General features: G+C 35.2%; 1 protein-coding gene across 2 annotated transcripts in view; it reads right to left on the bottom strand.

Annotated features, from left to right (window-relative positions):
- Window positions 1-11,994, bottom strand: part of LOC104866315 (T-cell receptor-associated transmembrane adapter 1) — a 48,794-nt gene that overhangs the window by 7,033 nt on the left and 29,767 nt on the right. For both annotated transcript variants that reach the window (XM_033755898.1, XM_010630191.3), the window contains 3 exons: window positions 8,934-8,970; window positions 3,652-3,713; window positions 1,328-1,416 (listed from right to left, as the gene is read on the bottom strand). In XM_033755898.1, coding sequence (XP_033611789.1) covers window positions 1,328-1,416; window positions 3,652-3,713; window positions 8,934-8,970 — 188 coding nt within the window. The remainder of the gene's footprint in view (window positions 1-1,327; window positions 1,417-3,651; window positions 3,714-8,933; window positions 8,971-11,994) is intronic.

Below are 11,994 nucleotides of genomic sequence, written 5' to 3'. Positions count from 1 at the left end.
GCTTAGAATTCAATGGTGTTTTTTCTGTGCATGTTTTTTTTTTTTTTTTGTACCGGAGATTGAACTTGAGTCCTTGCACTTGCAAGGCAGGCCACCGAACTGCTGAGCTAAATCCCCAGCCCTTCAATGGTATTTAATGAGGTGAGAATTTTGCCTGATGAAGTTGAACTGATTATGGCAGGAAAAGAAGAAACTTTCCATTCTTGGTTTTTCATATTTCTGCTTAAGTGTTTGTCATGCCTGTCCTCATAAAAGGCGTGTGTATATGTCACAAGTTCATGTCATATGAGCAAGTCATAATTTGCGTTAAAATTTATATGCATTTGCCTTTTAGAGTAGAGCTCTGATGTTTCACATCCTGCTAAGCTATAACTGAAGTCCCCCCCTCTCTCCCTCTTCCCTCTCCCTCTCCCTTTCTCTCTCTTTCCCTCTCTCCTTCTCTCCTGATACCTGGGGTCTGTGAGCATTATACATTTGTCACATTTTAAGAAAAAGCTTAATTAAGTAGGAATAACCCAGCTTTTGTCTTCAAATCTCTTGCCTTTTTAATTACACATAATTTTGGCTCTGGGTTAGGTTTGAGTTCTGTTTACTGCCCTCTGAATTTTCCTGTAGAGGTCCCTGCTTTCCTGCAGGGAGCCACAGTATTGATTGTGCCCAAAGCAGGCTGTAAGCAGAGCAGGCTGTGAAGAGTTAACCCCACAAATGGCTCATGTTGAGAGATGAGTCTGGCCAAAGCCTGCATGCTGAGGTCGGAGTAACTCACACCTGAATTCTGTTCAAAATTATTAAAACTTTCTTAACTAGAATGACAATGTTCTAATTACAACCATAAATTTTGCCTATTCTGTTCCTCATTTGAGAATGCTGAGAATGCTTTGTTTTATCCTTTATGAGCCTTGTTTATATTAATTACCATAGAAACTGTACGACTGCACAGTCTTACACACAGTACTGCCCTTCCATGTAGCTCACCTTCACCCCAATTCATTACCAACAAAAACCGGTGGCTTGGACTGGCCAGCACCTTTGTCAGTTGCACCAGTGTTTGTTTTCTGGCATCTCACTTTCTGTCTCTCTTAGTTCTGGCTTTTAGTTTTTTTCCCTCAGGCCTGCTCATGCATTGGGCAGGAGACTGAAGTCCATTGAAGAGGTTTCCAGTAATGTTTTAGGAGACCCCAGAAAGGTCCTAAAGACCTGACATTTGGTTCGGGGTACAATATTTCTAACAATGTATGTCAGAATATACTAATCCCTCATTCTGGAAAGAGCTCATGTGCTTTGATCTAGACTGAACTTGACCATTGGTACAGAAATCAAAACTCACCTGTCCAGTGGGAGTGGCTTCTTTCACATTATTTATAGATCTTTCTGGCCGGGCTTTCATTTGTTCATAGCAGTCTTCATCTATTGGTTCTTGAGGTTTGAAAAGATTGTGATTTACAATGGAAAAGTGAAAAATGCTGGCATGAATAAAAGTACATAACCCAAATAACATTTAGTTGTAAATAAAGAGTCCCTTATGACCATGCGACTAGTGTTATTAGTGGAGATATTGATGAGGTTCTGAAAGCCCAAACTGTTACCTTCAGATCTGACACTGAAGCCTTTTGGTCCACAGGATCAATAAGACAAAAAAAGAAGTCTTTAGGATAAGGATAGAGCATATTAGGTTTTGACACCGTCATGGGATATGATAGTCTCATTTTAAACTACCATTTAGACCCCCTGAGTTACATGATTTCCATGTTCTTTGCTATTTAGGTATGATTGTAAATAGTGCAGGGTGGAATAAAGTAAGACACTAATATAACAGTGGTAACAATTTTGTAATTCCTATGATGAAAAAGGCGTTACCAGGAAGCATTTAAAACTCAACATTCTAAATTCAAAAATTAAGGTTTAAATTATGATTTTTGTGTCATTAATCAGTGCTAGAACAGATCACCCAGGCTATCTTTGTTTTGGGTTTTTTTTGTTTTGTTTTGTTTTTTAAAACAGGGTCTCACTATGTAGTTGAGACTGACCTGGAATTCACTATGTATCCCAGGCTGGTCTCGAACTCACAGCGATCCTCCTGCCTCAGCTTCCCAAGTGCTGGGATTACAGGCATGTGCCACCACAGCCTGGCTTCCCAGGCTATCTTAAGGGGCTATAAAATGATGGTCCTAGCATTTGGAGCTTTTGTGCAGTGTCTAAAAGCCAACAGACCCACACTCATCTCATCCTGTGGGGATGTGTTTATTGAATCATCCATACTTTTCTTTCCCTAGAGAGGCTCCGTTAGGATGGCTAGTAACCTGACCAAAATGTGGATTATACCTATTTGATCTCAGAGAGAGAGACAAATATATTATTTACAAGGACAAAAGGTGCCTAAATAACCTTTAACTCTTCATGAAAAGCATTTTTTCTTTTTCTTTTGGTCTACAGAGAATCTGCATCTGTATCACCTGCTAAGTTTTATAAGTAGCAGGTTCCTAAACTCAATGTAGAACCTGGCACTCAATATAACCTCATTGTTTAGTAAGTCACAAATTCCTAAGCCCATCTAGGACACACCACACACACACACAAAAGTCACAAAAGTCACCTATTTTTTTGATTGGTAGAAGGTCCCCAAACCTCAGTATTTGGGGAAGTAACACCTAGGTACACTTAATGAAAATTACCAATATGGGACACTTTGAGCTACCAGACTACTTAATGTAAGCCTCAAACGTAACAGGTGGGCACCACAATTCTGTAAAGTGAAAAAGGAGGGCAGATTATTTTAATAGTTTAATCCTGAAAAATAGATGCAGAGATTAGAAGAAAGTTTAAAATGGAAGGAAAGATGAATTAGATAAATTACTGGCACCTAGAAAATGCCCATATATCTAACTTTGGGAGGACTCCATACTGTTTTCTACATAGGTAGATACATCTAGTACGGTACGGGAATCTCTGTTTGAGATGTAGTGCAGTCATGGTCACTCCAGGCTCTCTGCTCCCGAATTATGTAAAGGCTTCTGGGGGAAGAATGGTAGCTGCTGTCATTAGCTCTGGGATCAGAACAAGTTTCTCCTCTTTTGAAGAATTTAGGGTGCTTTGTTGTTTAGATGGTTGGGATGGTTAGAGGAATATGGGATAGGAAGACACGCAAGAACAAAAAAGATATAAACCACACGTGATGATTTAGTGCTTCTTCTCCCCCTTGCCATCATTGAAGCCCCAGGTTCTCTGCTTAAAAAGACCCAATTAGAGCACAGGAAACAAGGGAAAGTATTCATTGTTCCTGATTATTCACTGTGGATTTGCTTTTGTACACAGAACACAAAGCACTGTTTCATGGACCATTTTCTATTCTAGAAATAGCTTATTTCATGGAATGCTTTGTGTGTCAAAATTCATAATCACAGACTTCCTGTAGTCTCATTACTGCTAGAGTAAAATGAAGATAATATAGAAAAGCAGGATATTGGTTTACACTGAATATCATAATACAGTTTACAATGTAAGCCTTTGGAAGCAAATCTTAAATAATGCACTACATATATTTGAACTTATGCTTACTACATATTTAAATATGATTGTGTTTTAAAAATAGCCACCTCAAATGGAATTATTTTATTCATTGATACATTTAACTTATGGAAAAATAAAACTTACCTGGGATCATATTATCTAAATTACCATAAATTGGTGTGTCTTCAATATCATATTCATCAACCCTATAACCAAAAAAATCATTTATCTAGAATCCACTTTACACAAAGTTCATAATTAATATTTAGCTAAAAGTAGTACTGTGGTCAAACCATTGCATGTTCTTATCTAGTTGCAGCTGACATAAATATGTTCACACACAAGAATGTCAGTAAATGCATTCAGGTTTGTATATGCAGGTATGTAAATTTAAAGAGTTGGGCTTGGGGCTTTTTTAGGTACTAATAATAGTGAATGATTGATTATTCAGCACTGACTGTCTATCAGATTCTATATTTAGTGTGTTTCATGAGGTTTTTTTCTTATTTCATTCTCACAGAAATTCCAGTGGGCAGACACTATATCGCCCCCATGTTAGAGACAAGTAATATGAGGCACACATTCATGATGTAATTTATTCACCATCACAAGGTGTAATGGCAGTTAGGATTAGAATAGTTTGTCTGTGCTCTTAACACTGTAACTTTACCACCTTTTTATTTATCCATAATATCACTGTGAAGTTTCTTAAAATTGTGTTTATTAAATATATATTGCTAACTCACACTGGTAGATTGAATAAAATGATCAATTGCCCATTCCATTCATATGCTGGATTATGTGTTTTACATATATTATATTGCAGCCCAAGAAAATTCTACAAAACAGTTTCATTATATTTATAGTATTTACATAGAAGCCTGAGCTTCAGTTTTATTTTCCTTACTCTTATGTGTGATATCACCAGTAATTACCAGTTATGAAAACTTTCCTCCATGCTGTGTGCATTTTAGCCCCCAGTACAATCTTACAAGATGCAAATATTTATCTCTATTATATGTATGAGGAATTGGTAACTTGCAGTTTAATTAGATTATCCAAAGATACATGCTCAGTAACTGGCTGTTCTGGGATTGAAAGGCAAGTATGATCATAAAGCCCCTTGTTCTGTCCACTTCAGGTGGAAATCATGCAGAAGGTGCTACAAATTAAAGGGATAAGGGATTAGTGGAGATCACACAAGGACTGTAGCTTTATGTCTCTGTAGTCAAGAGAACTGACAAGATTAAATGACTATTGTCCCTTGCTATTTGATTGTTTCCTTCTCACCTTAGTCAAGTAATGCCATGATTAGAACAGCTATCCTACCACTGTCATCAGAATGTCAGCCCACCAATGTCATCCTACCACTGACAGTGATCCACGTGACCATTTGACAATGGCAGCCCGGGAACGGAACAGATTAGGTGGTGAGAGTGGCATTTTATAAAATAGCATAAAGCACTTTTACTTTGAGATCATGTCGCTGTGAGATGGGGGAATTGTATCAAAAGATAAAAGAACTCTTATCTCAAACTGTGACATCTATATTACTTCTCAGTTTCTGAAAGAGGAGAGACTATATGTAAATAGTAGGTGTCAGTCCTTGAAAAAATAATAGCTCAAATGATGCCTGCATGAAATGGTATGAAGGGTTCAGGAGCTGGCATGTATTTTGCTTATCTGATAACAATAGAACTCATCTGTAACCTTTGTTTCCATCCAGTAATGTATATGGCTTAATACTGGGATATGCGGTGGTCCATGTTCATGGCTTTTTCTTTCTATGCGGAGTATTGTAGCAAAAGGAGAAGAATTTTTAAGACAATCCATCCATTTTCCTAGCCCACATAGCAGATAAAACCAGCAAATGATAAATCATGTCTAAAAAATGAATATCATTTCATTCTCTATGAATGAAAATAAGATGTGATTTATAACACAGTGCCCTGTGTCTACAAGCAGGTCTCAGATGATTAATCTCTCAAATAAATGATTATTCAGGAGCAGTTGCCTAACCAACAAATTAAAAAACGCATTTTTACTTAACAATGCCAAATAGCTCTAGTTTATTACAGACATGTAATAAACTTTAACAATAAACATTTGGCAGTGTTTTATGTGGAAGATTACTATAATTATTTTTCAAAATAATTTATAAATAAGCCCATTGCTGAGAGGCTAAAACCTCTGTGTGGATTTAAATAACTCAATTCAATTTAAAAATAATTATTTTTTCCTGGATGCTTCTGAACTTCAATTCTCTAAGTTCAATTGTTTTATTCATAAATCAAGAATATTAAACTTGATCTTTATTACTCTTTCCAGTTCCAAAATTCTCTGGTATAAATATTAGGTTCTAACATTCAAATAAAAGTGACATTTCTCTAAAACTAAATAAAGTTGGTTTATGGAGGTGAGAAGTTGTCAGATTGCAGAAGGAGCAAGTTTAGGAGTCTATCATAAATTGGTTTTGGCAAATGTTAACTTGATTTGCTCAACAGCCATCTCTTCAAATAGGAAAAGATAGAAGTTTGGGCTCCATCAACACAGAAATGTTATTTAGTCATGAAAGACTATGAAATTATTTATGGGATACGTATAAGTAGAGAAAAAGTTCGCTAGAGGAGCCCTAGGCTCTCTGACATTGAAGGTTGAGGAGCCAGCAAAGAAGAAGCTGCTAGAAAGAAAAGAAAAGTAAAAGGGTGTTGTCTGTGGCCTCGAATGTAGAGGAGCGAGTATCTCAAGTAGACAGGATCAGTATGAGATGCTACAAACTGACCCAGTTAGATGAAAGTGAGGTTTGACCCCATGGAAATCATTGGTGACTTTGATGGGAGCTGAGAGAGTGAAGCAAAGACTGAAGAAGACTAGTTAGGTTCAAGATAGCACAGGAGAGGAAGCAGAGCATTTTCGGTTATGGTTATTTGTGAATTAAAACACACAGGAAGTTGGAAAGCTTAGAGGCACCTTGGGACCATGTGAGGAACCATCACAGGAAGGGCCTCACCTTTATACCCTTATGTCATGAAGGACACCCAGGAGTTCTGTTAGTTTAAGGACTTTTAATCCCGAGAACAGCGAGTCAAGAGGAGAGTTGAGATTAGTTACATGTAGGCCACTATTTATGTTTTCTTAGATCGCTGTTTCTGCAGAGCTAGACATCCAAGAAATCACCATACAGCAGAAAAGTAGCTGAGATAGAATAGCATGGTGTAATAAAAACACCCCTAGTGCTACCCAAGAGCAGACCATGAGAAGCTAGTGGGAGCGTGTACCAAGCTCTCTGTGAGAGGCTGAAATCTGAGGATCTAAAATAGCTTAAGGCAATTGTAAGCCAGAACCTCATTCCTAAATTAGGGTGAACAAGCTGCATGCAGGCAGAATTTTCTCAAATCTTTATTTTCATCCATTTACACAGTAACTTGTTCATCGACTGATTTATGTAAGTAAAATACATTATCATTGGTATTTTTCAGATGTTAAAAATGAATTTTACCAATGTTTAATCTTTTCCCAATACAAGCATACCGTTCCAAGAATTTGATTTAAATTCTAAATTGTCTGGATCCCAAACCCCTGGCATGCCCTTTTAAAGCTTTAAATTTAATAACTGAAAATAGTTTCATATTTGTTGCTGATGAGTCAGTGGACATTGAATCTGCAAGAGATTTTGGATCTCAAACTACATAATCAAGAGAAACAGACAAGCTAAATTTGTAAATATGGATTTTTATAGATAACATCTGTATCTTATAATAAAATGTTGCCTAAATTGAGTTCTATTACAAGAGTATTGTCAATTGCAGTAGACAATAAATGAGATATTCATCATACAGTGGGAGTACACCCTTGAAACTGGCAGCCAGTGAACTTGTTTTATAATTGTGTATATGTTGTTTTTTTATTGAATGAATATTTATTGAATAAGTGCTATAAAAGAACCAGCCTTTTTTCCACATTTACCTACAGCTAAGGACCTGCTTGAGATGGATATTTTACCAATTTTCCTGTCCAAGTCTTGCCATCCTAATCCCCAAACCATCAGCTTTGTACTTAGGTAAATGATCAAGTCGCAAGACTTTCTGTCACATTGCATCCTCATTTTCCTTGAAATGACAAGTATCAAGTCAATCATCAAAGAGATTAGAATCTACTTTGTGTTTTAGGATCTTCTTTGTCTTATTTATTGTAATAAACAAAAAAAGTGATCAGCAAATAATTCTTGACATGAACTGATGACTTGAAAGTTACCTCATGCTAAAGCATCCAATGTTAATAGTGATCCTAAAAGTAAAAATTTTTATGTGGGATAGCCTGCAGCCCAGATCTTAAGTGAGCCAGAGACTTTTTAACACGAGGATTTTTTTAAAGATCTTTTAGATTTGGGTGTGGTGCACACACTTGAAACCCCAACACTCCAGGGGCTGACACAGAGGATTTTTGTGAGTTCAGGGTCAGCCTGGACTACACAGTGAGTTCAAGCCCAGCCTCAACTACATAGTAAGTCCCTGTCTCAATAAACAAAATTGAAAAACAGAACTTTTAGAGGCAAAAAAGCATAATCTTTTCCTATCCAGTTACAAAGCTCACTATTTTGCAAAGATCTTTCTGCCTACCGTTTCAGAAGAACTGAAAGGACAATCTAGAAAATTCTCTTTATTTAGATTGTTTTTTAACTGAAATGGAATCTCCAATATGATGACACATTTGGATCAGAATATACTATGTAAAAATGAGGTTCCTTACTATGATTTATTTCATAAATATTATTTTAAAACATCATACTACACATACACAAATTCTGCAACTACATTAATAGATTAAAGAGAACAAATATTAAAAAGAACCTATATTATTTGTGTTATATTATTATTATTATACTATAATATAATTATTTTAGAGCATAGACTCTATAGTCTATATATTGAATATTATTTTGGAGTATAGACTCATTGCATCTCCATGTTTATTGGCATTACCCCTACAAACAGCACAGCACTAAGCATATTTCCACATATTTGTACACATGCATGTGTGTATGTCTTAAATTTTATAAGTATTGCCAGATTTCTTCCTTCTCTGGATTCTAAAGTGCAGCCCAATTTTATATAAAATTGCACTGTACTCTTAAAATTTTACACGAATAATAAGCTAGGCTATCTGCTTCTGAAATAAATGAAATTCTATAGAAGCTAAGTTTAGAGTTTCATTGCATTCTTCTCCCAGCTCTTTCCTTGACAGAGGATGTGCTAATAACCAGGGCAAATAATAATCTTCAAATAAGTATATAATTAATCAAAATTGCTTTTTATTTTATTGTAACTCAACTACAACAACCCTGAGCTAAATCTATAAATACTACAGCATTTGTTACTTTCTCTTAATAGTTGGAAATCATAATAAATGACTCAATTTCAACATACCTGGGAATGTAGTCATCAGAATATCTGTACATTTTATCTGAAAGATATTCAAAACATACAAATTAAAAGAAACTTTGACATACGTTTGTTAAGTCTCCTACAGTGTTCTGGGGGCAGCTCAGCATCAATTCAAGTAAACATATTTGATTGCACTCCTGAGATTGACTGCACTCCACCACTGACTGGACTAGAGGTGTGGTGGACAAGAGCCCTTGTGTAAAAAAATGGCTTGGTCCCCCCAGGATGGCAGTATCAGTAGGTGCTATGCAACTGTAAAGATGAATGCTCCGTGGAAGTTCTTGGGTCATTGAGTACACTGCCCTCGGTGCAGTTCAGTATTTTCTCATAACATCTCTTGGTCATTCCCCTTCTGCCTCTGCTTCCAGGCTGGAGATATGACTGTTTACTGCAACCTATGATCCTACTGTTGCTATCCACCATGAGGTGATATAACCCTGGGAGGCTTTCTCTATAGTAACTACACTATGCTGTTTGAACTTTGAACTTCCATAACTACAAGCTAAACAAATTCCTGCCCTTTAGAAAGTAAGCTGTCTTAGGTACTTTGTTGTAGTAATACAAAGCTGACTAATACAAGGGATAAAGCCCTTTTCTTGTATGAGCCAATCAGATTCTGTCTTAGTAATTTGAGGTGGAAAAAGGCGGCTTAACAATTATATAGAACACAGATGCACAGACATTTTATGCACAAGAAACACGAGGCAGCCAAAGCTGGAACCACTACTCATGCCTCCCTTATGGCTCCTGTCCATTGAGGAGTGTGGATGTGCTTTCTGCCTTTGAATTCTATGAATCTTTCTACATTCTCCTGCTATTTTCCTCCTTTTCTCATGATGGTTTGAGTAGTATTTTCCTTCTTATAAAATAATCCCTAAGAGAGAGCTATCTGTCTACCTGTCTACCTATCTGTCTATCTATCATCATCTGTCCTCAAAGTGTTAACATTTCCTGGCATCTAAGCAACAACATAGTGATTGATGTTAAGGAAGTAGCTCAGGTTATAGCTCCATTTATTCATATGGTGCAAACAATAAATGTTGGAGATAATCTTGGGGAGAAGAGACTGGGAACACATTGGAAACTGGCCCTAAAATTAGTCAAAAACAGTAGCGTGGCTTAAAAAGAAACATTTTTCTTTGGTTTGCAAAGACAAGACTGACAAGCAATATAATGTATGACAATAAAACCATACAAAAAATATTTCCAAATCTCATTATATAACCCACCATTGAACCTTGTTGGTAGCTCAAAGCCAAATTACTTCTAGTTAAATATGTATATGAAAGACTTTGGAAAAATACAGTTTTAAGAGTTTTTGGTAACAGAGCCATAACGAGCTATTGAAATAAATTAAGAAATATTCAGGATATAGTTTTAACATTAAGATTTTGATCACTAATGTTATGGAGAAATCTATGCTATAAATTTTCTTTGACATTGAATGAACATATATAACATGATATTTATTCTATTTGAATTACTTATTATTTAACCAGGCATTAAACAAAGTTAAAGCCTTGCAGAAGACATTCCTTAGAAATAAAGAGCAGTATTAGCTAAATCTCTGACAATGACCCGGAGAACACTAGTTGATCTTTCAACTTTAACATAAGAAAAACACAATTTGGATAAGGAACTAGCAGTAATATTTTAAAATAATTGAGTAAGTCATAAAGCAACCATGAAGATTATTTTTAGTTAAACTTATATGTGACAATGTTAAGTTATTCTCCAGAGAGGTTATTAACTGCTAAAGAAACATTAGTGGGAAAAATTTATGAAAATAATCACTTTGGAGGATGAAATGGTCATGGAATCCAAACTGATGAAAATAATCCTGTCAGAAATGTGCTTGTTCCAGCACACAAGAAATGTCTTACCATGAACAGCATATAAAAGACACAGTTCTTTTCAACTGCCTTCACATTAGTATTCTGAATATGCACACACATGAAGGCTGGGGGAAACCTAGAGTTCTAAAAGAAGTTTCAGAGTAGACACAAGTGAATAGAATTCTGGCAAAATAAAAAAAAAACAAGAAATATAAATATAAACACAAGAAAAATTAGTTAATATAGACCAGAATATTGTAAGCTAGAAAATGAAGAAAGATATACAGTATCTTTTTCTTTCTTTCTATTTAGGAGAAGATGTTAATACTCAGTCTCTCATTATTCAGATTTGTTTAGAATTAAAGTGAATGAACAAGAAGTTAGTTAAATGGTGATCTGATGTAGCATGGAACAAATTCAGGTTAAGAATCAGAAAATATTTGAATTGGTTCCAGTTTCACATGCATTTGCTATGTGATAACATGGAAATTATTTAAAACAAAGATTATCAATTTGTTTACAAAGTAAGAATAATAATAATGATACCATATCATGAAGCAGATATGTAAAATAAATGAGATAATTTCTGTAAAAGCAATTATAAACTAACAAAGTTACTATTGATGGTATGCATTTTAAATCTGTATCATATAAGTAGTTATACTTTAATTATGCTCATTTTAGTTGGGAAGTTTCCTCATTAAATGAGTTAACTGAAAACAAGCTATTATTAAGATGGTATTTTAAAGTTAAAATATTTATAAGTAAAGCTTAAGTTAAAAAGTTACTAAAATTTCACCTTTGGTAAGAGAATTGTCACCAGATGAATGTTGGTTTGAAATAAAAAAAATAGTAATTTAAAACAAAAATTTTAAATACCACTATTTAATAAGAAATGATAGATGCAGAATAAAAATATTTCTCCACAGTAATATTTTTATAATATATGGACTTTTCAAGTGGAAGTGCTTGAAATATAAACAATGATACCTGGAAAGTATACTCATGTGTGTGTGAAATAATAAACTCTAAAGAAGAGAGATATAATTGGATGTACTACCAGTAGAACAGAGAAAAATAAAAGTAAGACCCAAAAGCTCTGCAGGGAAAAGGGTACAGAAGCAATGTTATAAAGGATGCAATATAATAGTATATATTGCTTAGGTGGAAGAAAAGGGGACTAAAAATGTGGGAAGGAAGAAAATAAG

This window comes from Fukomys damarensis, unplaced genomic scaffold, assembly GCF_012274545.1.
Source record: "Fukomys damarensis isolate Sample0158 unplaced genomic scaffold, DMR_v1.0_HiC HiC_scaffold_24, whole genome shotgun sequence".
Taxonomy (NCBI): Eukaryota; Metazoa; Chordata; class Mammalia; order Rodentia; family Bathyergidae; genus Fukomys; species Fukomys damarensis.
This window is presented reverse-complemented; position numbering and strand designations above follow the sequence as displayed.